Raw genomic sequence first — 15262 nt, forward strand, 5'->3', positions numbered from 1 at the left:
TGGAGAGGATGATCAATGGCGACAGATTCAGAGAGTGTATAAAAAGTGATGGTCATTGCTTCCAGGGGTGAATCTACACCTCTGAATTGGTGGACATTTGTAAAAAAAAACTTGCCGCAAAATTGTTTATAACATTAAAAATTAATGTTAAAGTTTTTTTATATCAACCTGCTTTGTTCAATAAGAAGAAGAAAAGTTTAAAAGAAACCATGTGCCGAAAACGCATTATTCCGACGCAAAAGGTTGTTAAAGTTTACACAAAAAGTAGAGTGTGTAGAGCCACGCAACAATTAATGGCTCCCGTTTCTTCTCACTCACACTTATATCCTTTCCTTTCCACCTTTAAAAACACAAAGGCGAAATCATGATCAATATATCGATCCGCGGAAACACAGCTGGGCTTCGATATGCGTGTGTGTGAGAGGAAACAGGCGCGAGTAGGAAAACTCATTGAGAGAAAACTACCAGGGATGCTAAGGAAGTTCTGCGGCTGCATGTATTTTTTGATGGGGGAATACCTACAGGAGTGGTGGTAACGTGTGCGTGAGACACCACGATGGGAGACGAACAGACGCCACGGCCAACCAGCGTCACCGGGAAATATGTTCTCGACGCTGGTTGGCCGCGGCGTCACCCGCTTGGCGCTCGCGTCGGTTCGTCTCTAATCGTGGCGCCCCACGCACGCATTACCACCACTCCTGCAGGTGTTCCCCCACCAAAAAATGGACGCAGCCGAAGAACTTCCTTAGCATCCACGAAAACTAGCACATTATCCTGTTTCGCCACGAAGAATAGCACGTTTTGGATTATACTGCAGAAACTATCACGTTTCGGAGCGTGGTTAGTTTTGTGGAAGTGCATTTTGCACCGAGGAATTCAACTTTTGAAAATATTGTTTAATAAATAATAACTTCATCTAATCTCCAAAAGGAAACACGTATGAAAATTTTAATCTACATAATTTATTTACGGTATTTTAATATTTAATAAATTACCGACCTAGTACTAAATAAAAATCGCGTCGGAGGGTATTTAAATTAACATACACGATGTTTCGTAGCCAACCATCCAAATGTGCTGCTTTTCATCGCTACAAACGGAACATGCTACTTTTCGTGGCAAACCGCTTAAACGTGCTACTTTTTGCAGCGAAATATAGAAATATGCTATTTTTCGTAGTCAACCATCACGGCTTTCTCTAGTAACAGGCCGGAACATAGGTTGGTGTTACGTGCCGCGGCTTTTGGTGTTCGAGCGGCACAATTTATACACGCAATTCCGATTAGGGGTATCCCACAGTCCTTAGACTATCAAATATTGCTGTATTGACTTTATTTGTTAGAAGAGCAGAGAAGCTCGCCGCAGTCGTAACAGTCAATTCTTTTAATTTTTAAATATTGAAGTACCTTATCAGAATAAAAGTCGTACTCTTATGTTCCCGCGAGCTCATTCAATTCTATTTCGACAGGCAATCGGATAGTCTCAATACGCGACTTGATCGCTTCGAATATCGCAGTCAACTCTCGGTCATACGCACTGTACTTCATCTGAGAGGGGGGCAATTTTCGGGAGAAGAACGATAGAGATCTCCAAGAACCCTTGATACGCTGTTCTAACACCGCTCCCATCGCGAAATCGGACGCGTCAGTTACCGCTCTCGTCTCAGCCCCGCTGCACGGGTGAGCCAACAGCCCCCGCTATTTCAGTTCTAATACTTTCGAACGCTCGCACAGCCTCTGGGGACCAGTCGACCAAGTGCTTACCATTTTTACGCGACTCACGCAAATATTCGTTGAATGGAACTTGTGCCTCAGTCGCGTGGGGAATACTCCTGCGGTAAATATTTACTGTGCCCAAAAAGCGGCGCAACTCCGCCACGTTCTGGGAAATTTGAGAATGGCCTCGACTTTATCTGGAGTGGGCCTAATGCCGTCGCGGCTGACAACATAGCCCAAGAACTGAATCTCCGGCAGCCCGAGCCGGCACTTGTTTACGTTCAAACGCAAGTGGAAGCGCTTAATTAAGCCTTTCAAACACGATGCGTAGATGCTCCTCGTGCTCTTCCGGCGACGAAGACGCAACAAGGATGTCATCGAGGAATGCAAGGACAAAATCGAGATCAGAGAGCCCAGTGAATGTACCTCTGAAACGTTTGGCCCACGTTATGCAGACCGAAGGCCATGACCTTAAACACATATAACCTGAACGACGTTATCACGGCGGTCTTCTCGATATCCGCAGGAGCAAGCGGAATCTGGTGGAATTCCTTGTGCAAATCCAAAGCCAAAAAGATTTGTTTACCGTGTAGATTTGCAGTGAAATCCTGCAAATGGGGTACCGGATATTAATCCGGAATCGTCACGAAATTTAGTCGGCGATAGTTGCCACAGATCCTCCATTCGCCATCCCCCTTGGGCTTCAGGTGGATAGGGCTTGCCCACAGGCTGCAAGACGGGCGGCAAATCACAGCCCTACACATCGTTCTAAATTCCCTCTACGTCGCATCCAACTTAGCGGGCGAAAGACGCCTCGGTCGCTCGGCCACCGGAAGTCCCTTAGTCTGTATATGGCGTAAGACATCGCAGGATTCCCAGGGGGGGGGGGGCAGCTGCAACATTCCCGTAATCTCCGGGAAATCGGCCAGTAGCCGCGTATATCTACAGTCCGCGGATCTCTGCATCGAGCTGACCGCGGGGAATAGGGAGGGTCTCAGAACACCAAGAGAATACACGTCAGTAAGTGTATCGATATGGCGGCGCCTCCTAAGGTCCACTACGAGGCCGTAATGCGCAAGGAGATCCGCTCCAATGATCGGATATGGAACGTCGGCAATGCAAAAGTTCCAATTAATTTCCCGGCGGAGACCGGGTTTAACACGTACCTCTTCTCGCCATAAGTGTCGACCCGTCAATCGTTGGCCGCATAAAGCCTAAAGTCCGTCGGCTTACACTTTGACTTATCACCAACCGATAGAAGCGAGATATCTGCGCCGGTGTCAATCAGAAAGCTCTGACCTGAGATCCGGTCTCGGACACGCAGACAGTTTCCCATTTTGCGACTTTCCCCGACCGTCGCCACGAGGGGAGGTCGGAGTTTTCCGACGGCTTAAACGCACAGAACGACGGGTCGGCGCTGTCATGCGCCTTTTCAGCAAACTTCCTGTGCTTCCAGCAGAGGCTCGAGTCGCGCCCGGCACCGCACGAATGCTCACGACTCTTCCTAACTCCCGCACGAGATCGCGAGGCGAGCCTCTCAAGAACTCTGGACAACTTCCGGTCTAAAAGCCGATTTTTTTCTATTTTTCGAATGTTGAACCTTTTAGGAATACGTGTTTAAAAGGATTTGTTGAAATTCGTAAAATTCCCGAAGTTATAGGCATTTGAGTAGCGGCAAATGCATGGGTCACAACCGGCCACTCGGCGCTCACGTAAAACTTTAAACGCGTTTTCCCGAAACAATGCTCTCAAACTCGGTGGGACTTGTATCTCCAAAAGTTATTATCCGATTCGACTGAAACTTTTTTATTTTCAAGAATATACTTCTGGCTAGGGGGGATACCAGAAAAAATTACAAAAAATTGAAAATTTATAATTTTCTAAGGCGTTGAAAGGACTATAGGGACTATAACTGCAAGTGTCGTTATTTTCTAATAAAATGTTATTTTTGTAATTTGTTCTGGTTTCCTCCCTAGCCAGAAGTATATTCTTCAAAATGAAAAAAGTTTCAGTCAAATCGGATGATAACTTTTGGAAATACAGGCCCCACCGATTTGGATCAATTTCTTGACGCCTTGACTTTAACGACTCCGCAGTACCGTCTGCAATGATTAATTATAAAACAATATATATATATATATATATATATATATATATAATTTAATATATATATATATATATATATATATATATATAATTTAATATATATAATTTAAGACATCCTTAATACAATGCAAAAAGTCCCATTAAATTATATGTAGTAGTTTTCCTTTAATTAATTCCTAAAAATCACCTATTTTTTTGGTCTCTAGACCGGAAGGTCCCCTTACGGCTCTCGCCGATAATGTACAGGTGGACACTGTCTTTACCAACTTTCGCCAGGCGTTTGACACGGTCGATCATGGTATTTTAATGTCTTCTTGGGGCTTTAGTGGCCAGTTTTTGTTATAGATGGAGAGTTACCTCAGTGGCCGGAAGCAATGGGTAAGAGTAGGCGAGTATGGGTCGGCACCGATTAGGGTCTCCTCGGGCGTACCACAGGGATCACATCTGGGTCCGCTGCTTTTTAACTTATTTATTAACGATGTAGACCGTGTCTATCGTAATTCTAGATATATACTGTATGTGGATGACTTTAAAATATTTAAAAGGATCAGTTGTGAACAGGATGCGCATGATATGCAGCGTGACCTTGATAGGTTTGGGCAGTGGTGCCTTGGTAACAATATGTCGCTCTGCATGGGCAAGTGTATGGTGATGAGGTCCTCCCATTCTAGGAAGTGTGCGGTACTTCCGTACAGGCTGCAGAATACTCTGCTTGAAGAGGTGTGGGAGGTTACTGACCTTGGCATCACCTTCTCACCATGCTTGGACTTCAGGGGACATTACACTAAAATTGCAAACAAGGCCTGCAGGATGCTAGGTTTCGTATCAAGATTCGCGAAGCATTTTCGGAACATAAATACTCTAAGGCTACTGCACACAGCTCTCATTAGGTCGCACATTGAATTTGCATCGACTATCTGGGATCCTAAATAGGTATCGAAGGTATATAAATTTGATTGAGAGGGTACAGCATAAATGTTTAAGATTCGCTGCTTGGGTGCTCGATAATCCCTTGTCAGCGAGAGATCACGACTACGGCCCTCTTCTTACTAGACTAAATTTAATGTCCTTGGAAAACAGAAGGTTAGTGGCAAATTTATTATTTCTGCACAAGGTAATGAGCAGCTAAATTGACTGCTCGGATCTGGTAGCAGAGATTAAGTTTAATACGCCCATGGTCAATCTTAGAAGTCGTCCGCTATTTGATACTAGAATGCCTTTGTACAGTAATTATACAGCAGAACCCTATAAACCGTGCTATGCATCAGTTCAACGTACAATTCGGTGATGTGGATCCCATCGTAACTTCCTCAAATGTTTTCGGCGTAATGTTAGCTCACGAAATAGAAATGTTCTAAACGGGAATCGGTGACTTTACAGTGCCCTAAACCATGTTCATGAAATACTGTAGAATGTTAGCGATGAAAAAAAAGCCAACCGTGGTAAGCTGTTCCACAATCGAATCTCGATCGGCCACAATCGTTTGAGCTGAGTGTACATACGATGATTACGATGCGTGCGATTTTCTCATAGAAACCCATTGAGCTATAAGAACACCTGGAGAGAGAACAGCAGTGGGAAGAAGTAGAGGCAACAGCGGTCCGAGGGAAACAGAACCCTGATAGCCAGATCTGGGCAGCAGAATCTGACGTCAGAACTGCAGCAGTCTGTGTCCACATTTGGCTGCGTTCTGATGTGCAGAGCCTGAGGTGCAGTGCCTGATGTCAGATGGACAGCAGATCGACAGCAGATTTCGCCGTCTGCTAGGCACAGCAACAGCACATCCAGAATTACCAAGCAATTGCCTAGCAGACGGCGAAATCTGCTGTCGATCTGCTGTCGATCTGCTGTCCATCTGACATCAGGCACTGCACCTCAGGCTCTGCACATCAGAACGCAGCCAAATGCGGACGCAAACTGCTGCAGTTCTGACGTCAGATTCTGCTGTCCAGATCTGGCTATCAGGGAAGATAACGGGTGAACCTATCCTTCTTCTTCCTATTATCCCTCTCTATCTGTACTATCTGTGTTATGTATTTTGGATTCGCAGATAACTTCACTCACATGCACTATACATCCATAGCCTATTGTAAGACAGAGATAGGTTCACCCGTTACTTCCCTCTTCTCGGACCGGTCACCATTGCTCTGTTCTTTCTCCAGGTCTTGGACCTGAAGGACAGTGCCTAGTTCCGGGGGGGTACAGCGAAAGACGGAAGGGGCTGCGATGTGAGGGCGACTGGTGGTGTCTTCTACAGCCGAGTATAAGTTTTAGAAATAGCGTCCTTCATTGGTATATCCTTGTGACGCCATTATGCAAACCGGTTGAAAACGGTGCAAAACAGTGTAAAAGCATTGCAATGTAACTCGCATGCGTGTATATAGTGTATTTATATAATTGTCTTATTATTTGGGATACTTTCGAAATTACGTAAGTAATATTAAATTTTCTAGTAAAATAGTAAAAGTATTGTATTTGAAGGTTAAATATTAGTATAGAAATGTAAATAAATTATTAGTATTTAGGTGGTAATCGACCCCAAAAATGCCGAGCTGCATTTTGAAGAACACTGCCTGTCACCATCAGTGACTTCCACGGCATTCAACGCACGAATAATCAAATTTAAAATATTTTGCCAAAAGACATTTTCCACGTTATGGCACAGGTGGCACCACCAGTCGTCTCTCAAAAAGCGGCTGGAAGAGGTCGATTCCCCTTCCGTCAATCGCTTCAACCCCCGCGTCCATAAGCCTAGCTTATGCACTGTCCTTCAGGTCCATACTCCAGGTATTCTTATAGCTCAATGTAGAAAACATCTTTTGTATAAGAGGGGAGGTGTTGCGATCCTCGCCCCAGCGGTGTTTAGCGTAAGCTCCTAAAGCGCGAAGTTTGAACCGAACAAGTTTCATTTATTAGGAAAGAGTTAAGGGTGAACATTCCAACATTAGATATTTGTCTTCGCCTGCTTCCTAAACGCTCGAAAACAATGTATTGATAAAAAAAGCGTACATACGAAGAAGCTTATTTCTTCTCCTCGCAATTCGTCGTTGACCTTGTTACTTGTTACAATCTTGACGTGTTATAATAAATCCAGTTTTGATCTCCATAAAATATCCTCGTTCTGTTCCTAAATAGTTGTGAATCATTTAGCAATTTATTTTAGTTTCAGTTCATTAAGTTTATTGAGTTTTGAGTTATTTGTTACAAGATAATTAGTTCGTTTAAATTAACGCGTTTCGCGAGCAGAGTCCTACTTGGGAATTCTGATGGCTTGAGGGAATTTCCGTGTGGTTCGGTGCCCGTGGAGCCCTGAAGGGCTCTACTCGCGAAACGTGTTAAATTAAATTAACTAAATGTCAAATAACTCAAACTCAATAAACTTATTAAATTGAACTAAATTAAATTATCAAATGATTCGGAACTATTTAGAAACAGAACGAGGATATTATTATGGAGATCAAAGCTGGATTTATTACAACACGTCAGGACTGTAACAAGGTCGGTGAAGAATTACCAAGCGAAGAAACAAGCTTCTTCGTACGGAAGGAGGCGAAGACAAATATCTAATGTTGAAACGTTCACCCCCAACTCTTTTCTAATAAATGAAACTTGTTCAGTTCGAACTTCGTGCTTTGGGAGCTAAACACCGCTAGGGCGAGGATCGCAACAGGGTTTTGTGTGTGGCGTGTTGCGTGATTCTTCGGGAACTAGCGTTCAATTCCAAAGAGTGGAGCCGATGCCCGTGGAATGCAAAGGCAATCTGCTCACAGGATGCGTTCAGGTTGTAAACTCGAGAATTATAAGGATTAAAAGGAAACTTTATATTCGATTTGAACAAATATATATATTTAGTACGTTTCGATAAATGCGTCTGTACAGAGTCGACTCTCGCAATTGAATGAATGATCTTCAATTTTGGTTGTTAACATAAATAAAATAACGTAAATATACTTGTTTTCTAACGAGTGTTACATAATTTCGGTGATGGTTAATAAAATTTACAATGATAGCGAATATTTGATTGCCTGACTATGAATATGTTTAATTGTATAATTTCAGTATAAAAGAATAAGAAAACCAACAACTTCATGCAGTTCCCCCCTTCTTTCAATTCAAATTTCCCTCCGAATGAGAAGCTACGTTCACATCATGGCAAGGTAACGGGAATACAGCATTCGATTCAAGCTTCGCGCTCCTTTGGTTCATGGTGAACTGACGATGACGGTGTTGCGTGGCCTTGGGGGACTAGTAGCCTTCTGGTGGGGAATTCAGGCGCGGGACAATTAGTGTTGGCTAGAACCGTGATTTGTGAATCACGAGTGATCCGATCACGTTCATTCTCAATCACGGTGATTTTTCACAGTAATCCGTGATTTTCGTGATCGCTTCTGATTGGTGCAGGCAGAACAGTGATCCGTGATGTTCGTGATCGCTTCTGATTGGCGCAGGCAGAACAGTGATTTACAATTTTCGTGATCTAATTGGTGGAAAGCATAACTGCTCTTTGCACGCGCCACATAACCCCAATTTCTACTTTCTCTCAAAACATTCTCAAGTCCTCACTGTGCTCATAGAATCTCAATTGTATATTTTGAACCAATGTAATCGTTCTTGATCTATTTAAATTAACGAATATTTCTTCGCTTTAGGTAAAAAGTATAATGTATATGTGAATACGTTAGCCAATCAAATCAGTGCGTGCACACATTGACTATTTATGAATGTATATACTAGATATATATTCGCTGAATTAGCACGCTTTGACTGTAACACAAGCTATATTGAAGTATTTTATAAAAAATTATACAATCAAGTTAAAGAATTACGATGACAGTAAACAATTCACTCATGTTAAAAAAATCATGATCACGGTCGTGATTTAACTTCATTCACGACCGTGATCATGATTCTGCGATCACTGTGATAAATCACTGTTAGTGATTTTGCACTCCATCCCTAGGGACAATGTCCGTGGAACGCTAAGGCGTTCTGCTCCCTGGACGCGGATTTTTAGAGATAAAAATAATAATGTAAGGAAACGATTTGAACACAAACAACTAATAAATTTAATGAACTCAACGAATTTAAACAATACAAATAAGAATTTCGCTAGATTTATAATTGCACGTCCGTTCACTTTCGCTCTCGGGGTTCAAGTGCCCTTTCAAACGCAAACGCTTTTACATCTTTTGTTCTTTACAAGATGTCCTTAAAATCTAAGAGCCAATAAAATATTTACTAACTAAATTCTCATTGGTGAATCTATTTCCTTCACAGTTATTGATTTTTAGAATCAAGCGTTTAACAACATTGCTCTGGAATTACATCTAGGAGAAGGGATCAAAGTGCAGTTCATTTATTCAAACACCCGTTTCCAAGCGGGTATTGATTAATTTATAATCTTGAAGTTTTCTCATTAAAAGAATCTCTAACTATTTTCAAACCTCTCGGGCTTGTGCGAACTTCGCTTTGTTTCCCTTTCCTATTACACTCGTATGATCCGTTTCGAACTTCGCGCTTCTAAACTTTGTGTTGAACGCCGCTAGAGCGAGAATCGCAACTCGCAACAACGGTTACACAACAGGCTCCACCTCTGGCCTCGCGCCGAATGACACCACTGGGCGGCGATACCGTCGGAAACAGATGTGGCGTCACGCGCTTGGTAGCTATTCAGCTCTCTACAGAGTCTATACACTCTCGCTTCGTGCATGTTGAAACGAAGAAACCAAACCTCTCGATAGCTCTCTTTGTACAAAACGTCGGCATATGCCTTCTTACCTGTGTTACGACTCAGAGCATTGTATAATAAATATCACCCGAAATAACCTCGTGCCTCATTGAAGACATTTGAGGCCCGCCTATCGTGTGGTTCTATAAGTGTCCCATGAGTGCCCATCGTGCGCACGTGTAACTGGTTTGCGCGCGAGTTTATAATGTTATCATGTTTTATATTTAGTTATTCTTTTATTGTAAATATTTATTGGTTTCTAAGATTCTGTTATTAAAGATTGTAATGCAATTATTTACGAGAATATAATTTGTCCTCAAGTAGAATAGATGTGTTTTGCTTTAATTCTGAATCCACATCGCTAGAATCCCCACGGCTGTATTAAATTCTGATCGTGGGTTAGGTCCGGGTGAGGTAACTATAGTAACGAAAATGTAAACAAATATATGCACGAAGATGAGTTGTATTATACAGAAGGGTATCATTTCTTACTTTGTAGTTTTTTATTTAAACTATCACCAAATATTTGTCGCGAATAATGAAATTATTGAATTCTCTCAACCATCAAGGTGCAAAAATAATGAATACTTCAATAGTGCATTATTTACTTGTAGTCAATGCGATACCAACGAAAATCTGAAACCATCTTCCGATCGTAAGTTTAAATTAATTTTTTATACAGAATAAGATAATTTTGTGTTTGAAAAATTTATTTTACAGGATTAAAATGCATATGTAATAAATTTAGTAAACAAACTGATTTAAAAAATGGTCATCCTGTGTGTACTTTTTGTGGCACAAACACAACAATAAGCGTGGATGGAAAAGATTGTATTCCCTGTAACAATGAAATATGTTACTGTAACATCAATGAGATACAAAGTAATAATTACAGTACTAAAGCAACATATAATTATTTAACACTAACTCCTTCTGAATATACAAAGTGTGTTACTCACAAGCCACTGATTCCCTTTAGTTGCGATGATACAAATAAATTTTTATATATAATTTGAAGGGTTGAAAAGGGAGGGTGAATATATTAAAAAAAGGGTTTAATGTTAATTTTTCTTAGCGTTCACAAGATCACAGATGTTTTTTCTGGATAGTAGGGTAACTGTGCCAGTAGTCGGCCATTTAAGGGAGAGCGGAAATTCATGTTACGCGTTGTTATTTTTAATATACTATTTTTTCAATGCGTTATTCACAGTTGAATTCTTTAAAGTATCTATTTTTCAAATGTGTGGATGATTTTTTTAATAGTATAACAATTTTTATTTAAAATATCTAAAATACCCAAAAACATCCTTTTTACCAATACTTAGCCAGTAAAATCCTAACTCCAGCTTTTCGTATGCCAGTAGTCAGCCAGATTCTTCTGTCAGGTTATATATGTATCTGCCACCCTATAGTATAGTTATTGTTAATCGTCAGAATCTTAAGAGGTTCAAAATTCATGATGTGTGTACTAAAAATTAAAAAAAAAAAATTTCTGAAAATTCTAATTATTTAAATTATAACGGCCGACTACTAAACCAATCGTCTAGTCGTCAGCCGTTTTGTGTTCGTTTTGTGTTGGAGACGACTGACTGGGGTTTTACATTAATTTTGGCGGAAAACAATAAAAACGGATGATTCCGGAAAGTAAGCTTTATTTGTTTGGTAAATACGGTTCAAATGGGCGATTTCTTAACAATATTCTGTAGACAGCCGGTGCGGCTAAGTATTGTTTTTCTTTATATTTTTAATGCCAATAGTCGGCCACTTCAAAAATACTTACTAACCTAAGTTTAAATGCAATTATAATTTCACGAAAAGTTCATTCGAATGCTATTAATCGCGTATTCAAAATTTGAACATAAAAAACTTCGTATTAGTGTTGGTATACACTATTTCCAAGTGTCGCCTATAGTACTAAATTAATTCAAATTGACTCACCAGTCGTCAACCATCCAATCTCCAACACAATAAAGCTTTCTGCAGTTCATATTTTTACCGCTAAAGGCATGAAACTTCCCACATTCGAAGGAAAGAGTACACTGATCATTGTTTCGTTTAAATATATAAGATTTTATTCCTAATTTCTTATTTTTAAGCAATTTATTTCCGAAAAGGCTGACTATTGGGTAGCGGCCGAAATAAGGCACATTTACCCTATTTGATCATTATAATAATATAATAGTAATGCATTACCTCGAATTTAAAATTGAACTTCACTGATACTTCAAATCCAATATTCAATTGTAATGCTCTGTTAATCATTTCTGGAGTAAAAGTTCTAATTTTTTAAGTTTTCATGTTCTTTAGAGCTAGTAACATTGGAAACAAAATTTGCTCGCAACATATTCACTGTTTCAACCACCTAAATCGTGTCTGAATTTTTTTTGTATTTTTACAAATAAAGGAGACAATTACATGCTGTATACTAATATGTCGGGAATTAAGTCTTTAAATTACATTATGATTTGAATTATTGTTCCTTATTTTATTCTAATTTTACAGTAGACAGAGACTGGAATGGTGCATTATTAGATGCTATGCACTGCTTGCCTTGTACCAATAATACTTATCCATCTGTAGATGGATCTAAATGCTTGTCATGCAATAATTTTGAATATAATTATTACATAACTGACATATACACAATAAAATATTACACATGGGTACAAGATTACTGTTTATTTAAGAATTCCTTATCTGGTCAATTAAATACAAGTATTAGGTATTTAATAAAATTCGAAAAGCAGTACGTAGATAGTTATTATTTCAGAAATGAATTACAGGCTGCAGTATATTTTTGTGAGGTAAGTAAAAGAATAAATGTGTAAAATGTAAAAGAAAATAATAATACAATGATATTTCTTTAATTAGGGAAAGGATATATTAGCATGTCAACATTTATCTAATATGTGTGCATTGAGCCTTTATAGCAATAAGATTGCTTGCACGCTATTTGCTGAAGTGCAAGTACCATCGACATGGTTATTTTATAATAAAAGTGAAAACATAGCAATATTGAACAGCAACAAAATTACACAAAAGTACAGTTTCCTGAAGTACAATAATGTATGTGATATATATCTTTTACGAATCTACTAAATGTATCTTATATACAGGGATTGAAAGGATAGGATTACATTCTTTTTATACAAGGCTTTATATTCGAGGGAATTGATTTTAAAAATATTTTGGGTATGCCTACATCCTATTAAAAAAGAATCAGAAAATTGTTTTTGCCTGTTATAGTTAATAGTCTTATTTGGTCACGGGTTTACATTACAATTTAAAATTTTGCCACCGAGATTACAAATCTTTGCAAGTCTAAGATCGAGTAGAAATTCTGTTTTACGCAGAGATACGGAATCGATTCTTTGTTGAGTGCACGTATACCCAATGAAGTTTCAGAGCGAATTTTCTAAACTACAAATCTATGTACACTAGGCGTCAAAACGGCTTCCCTTCGGAAATTTGGCAACGTTGCATATCACTAGAACCGCTGACTTATGCCTAGTGACATGCAACGTTGCCAAATTTCCGAAGGGGAGCCGATTCTGGCGCCTAGTGTATAAAAAAATTTAATTGTACACATTCGATTTCTTGCACGAAGAATTACCTCTTTCACATTCAAACCATTGTTACCACCACACTCTGTAATCTCTATATAATTACTATTATTAGAAGTTATATCTTTAAGAGTTTCAATCTTTGCTTACATTATTAAATGATAAAGTAACGTTCTTTTTTTTGTAGGATAGCATATTGAATTTTACAGTTGCTACATTTTCTTTACGTGGCAATTTCAAGTCAATTGGTACAGCTAATATGCCGTGTAATTTATTAGAGCATGTCAGATTTGGTATAAACTTCAAGAAGAAATGTAAACTTATGATCAAAGATTTATTGCGTGCAGAAGTAGAACTTATATCTCCTTATATAGCATATATGGAAAACGAAAGGAATTTACTGCATGCATTGCCGATACTTATTAAAAATATTAATCAGGTAAGGAACTGTTTAGAGATATAACATTAGTATGGTTCAGTGCAGATAATTATTTTTCTATTTTTATTAATTCATGAATCCGACATCCACTATCGCAATATACGGTTGGGCATTAAATTTTACAAATCTATTGATTCAAAATACAATTTTTTACTATTTCCCAGAATAACAGTGAAATGTCGCATTGGCAATTAGTACGAAAATTTTTCCTCATTGACAACATTAGTGGTTTTAAGGCAATACCAGATTTCATAGCTAATAAGGTTGAAAAAGCCAGTAAATTATCTGTACTACGTTATATGAAATCCCTAACTGTTATGTAAGTTTTTTTTAATTTCTCTTAAAAAATCGTTCAAATTTAATATGTCAAATGAATGTATCAAGAATGAATTTGTTACTTTTTAAAACATTCCCTGCAGCATTAATGTTCAAAACGCAGAGGATAAAGGCACAATACATCCACCTTTATTGATTATTGAATATGATGAACTAACGCATGAACAGTTTGTTAAAACTGCAGAAGTCATGTTAGATTATAAAATTAAATTTACTTTGACAAACAACAATGTTGACTTTAATTTTAAGGTAAAAATAATACGAAATGTTCAAGGAAATTGTTATATTAATAAATTGTAATTTATACAAATATGTTTCTAGATCATCATTGGAGTTTTCTCAGGATTAGCTTTAATCTTTTCTGGAATAAAAACGTGGAATTATAGTAAACAGCATCATACTTCTCTTTCAAATATAGCTGTACTATTCTGGTTCTTTATTTATGCTATGGGCGCTGTAGCAAATGTTATTATTTTAACTTTAATCAGTACGTGTATATATTTATTTATATTTTATAAAGGCCAAACCATATCATATATTCCGCTCCTTGATGATCCTAATGAGAATACTATTAAAATATTTACTACAATAGCATTTGTTTTAAAAGTAAGTACACGATTATGAAATAAATAAAAAATATATTATAATTCATTTATTTATATCAGGGTTGGCCAACTGGTGGCTCCTCCACTTTGCTGCCACGCTGAACGGCTCCCCTCCATACCTACCAGACTCTGACGATCGCAGTGGATTTCTCCTTCTTTCCTTCTCTTTTCGACTGCGATCGGCAGAGTCTGGGAGGTATGGAGGGGGCCTTTCAGCGTGGCAGCAAGGCGGGGGTGCCCCCGGTTGCCCGCGGGCCACCAGTTAGTCAACCCTGATTTATATGAATATTAATAAATTCCCATTCAGTTTGTAGAAGTATGTGGATTTATTTGTCAATACTGGAATACTGATATACTGTTTGTTGATTGGGAACAACCAAAACCAGCATGTAATCAATATAAATATAATCCTCCAGATATGTGTTTAAGTAAATTACATACCAAAAATTTTTTAAAGGACCAATATAAGTCTTTACAAACATCGTCAGAAATAATAACAGCAAAACGAAAGAAAATGCTACATGAATCGGACAAACGTAATAGTCCTAAGTGCTTTTCGAAATCTGTTAAATATGAAGCTAATTGTTCAGCAGTATATTCATTATCAAACAATTCTGTTCAAGAAATAAATGAAGATTACAATTTTAATAAATCGCCTGTTAGTATTTGGAGAACATATTTCATTGCTAATCAATGGCTAAAGCTTCAAGCAGAGCGAAAAACAAATGTGATGATACAATTGTTTGCTGCCTTAGGCATTTTTCAGGTAA

At 38.6% G+C, this 15262-nt stretch overlaps 2 protein-coding genes and 1 long non-coding RNA gene across 7 annotated transcripts in view; 2 read left to right on the forward strand and 1 right to left on the reverse strand.

Moving 5' to 3' along the window:
• LOC143369726 (meckelin) overlaps window positions 1-15262 on the forward strand; it is a 292527-nt gene that overhangs the window by 275218 nt on the left and 2047 nt on the right. The window contains exons 1-10 of one of the 5 annotated variants that reach the window (XM_076814034.1): window positions 9548-10027; window positions 10119-10204; window positions 10270-10431; window positions 12052-12353; window positions 12421-12615; window positions 13300-13551; window positions 13716-13870; window positions 13971-14136; window positions 14209-14493; window positions 14800-15258. In XM_076814034.1, coding sequence (XP_076670149.1) covers window positions 9996-10027; window positions 10119-10204; window positions 10270-10431; window positions 12052-12353; window positions 12421-12615; window positions 13300-13551; window positions 13716-13870; window positions 13971-14136; window positions 14209-14493; window positions 14800-15258 — 2094 coding nt within the window. In that variant the 5' untranslated portion in view covers window positions 9548-9995. Of the gene's footprint in view, window positions 1-9545; window positions 10205-10269; window positions 10432-12051; window positions 12354-12420; window positions 12616-13299; window positions 13552-13715; window positions 13871-13970; window positions 14137-14208; window positions 14494-14799; window positions 15259-15262 lie in introns of those variants that run through there. The other 4 variants (XM_076814032.1, XM_076814033.1, XM_076814037.1 and 1 more) reach the window with 4 other exon arrangements.
• LOC143369795 (uncharacterized) overlaps window positions 1-15262 on the reverse strand; it is a 281266-nt gene that overhangs the window by 254760 nt on the left and 11244 nt on the right. The gene's annotated exons all lie outside the window — the stretch shown is intronic.
• LOC143369822 (uncharacterized) overlaps window positions 1-15262 on the forward strand; it is a 106241-nt gene that overhangs the window by 69150 nt on the left and 21829 nt on the right. The gene's annotated exons all lie outside the window — the stretch shown is intronic.

This window comes from Andrena cerasifolii, chromosome 6 (assembly GCF_050908995.1).
Source record: "Andrena cerasifolii isolate SP2316 chromosome 6, iyAndCera1_principal, whole genome shotgun sequence".
In the NCBI taxonomy this organism is placed as follows: domain Eukaryota; kingdom Metazoa; phylum Arthropoda; class Insecta; order Hymenoptera; family Andrenidae; genus Andrena; species Andrena cerasifolii.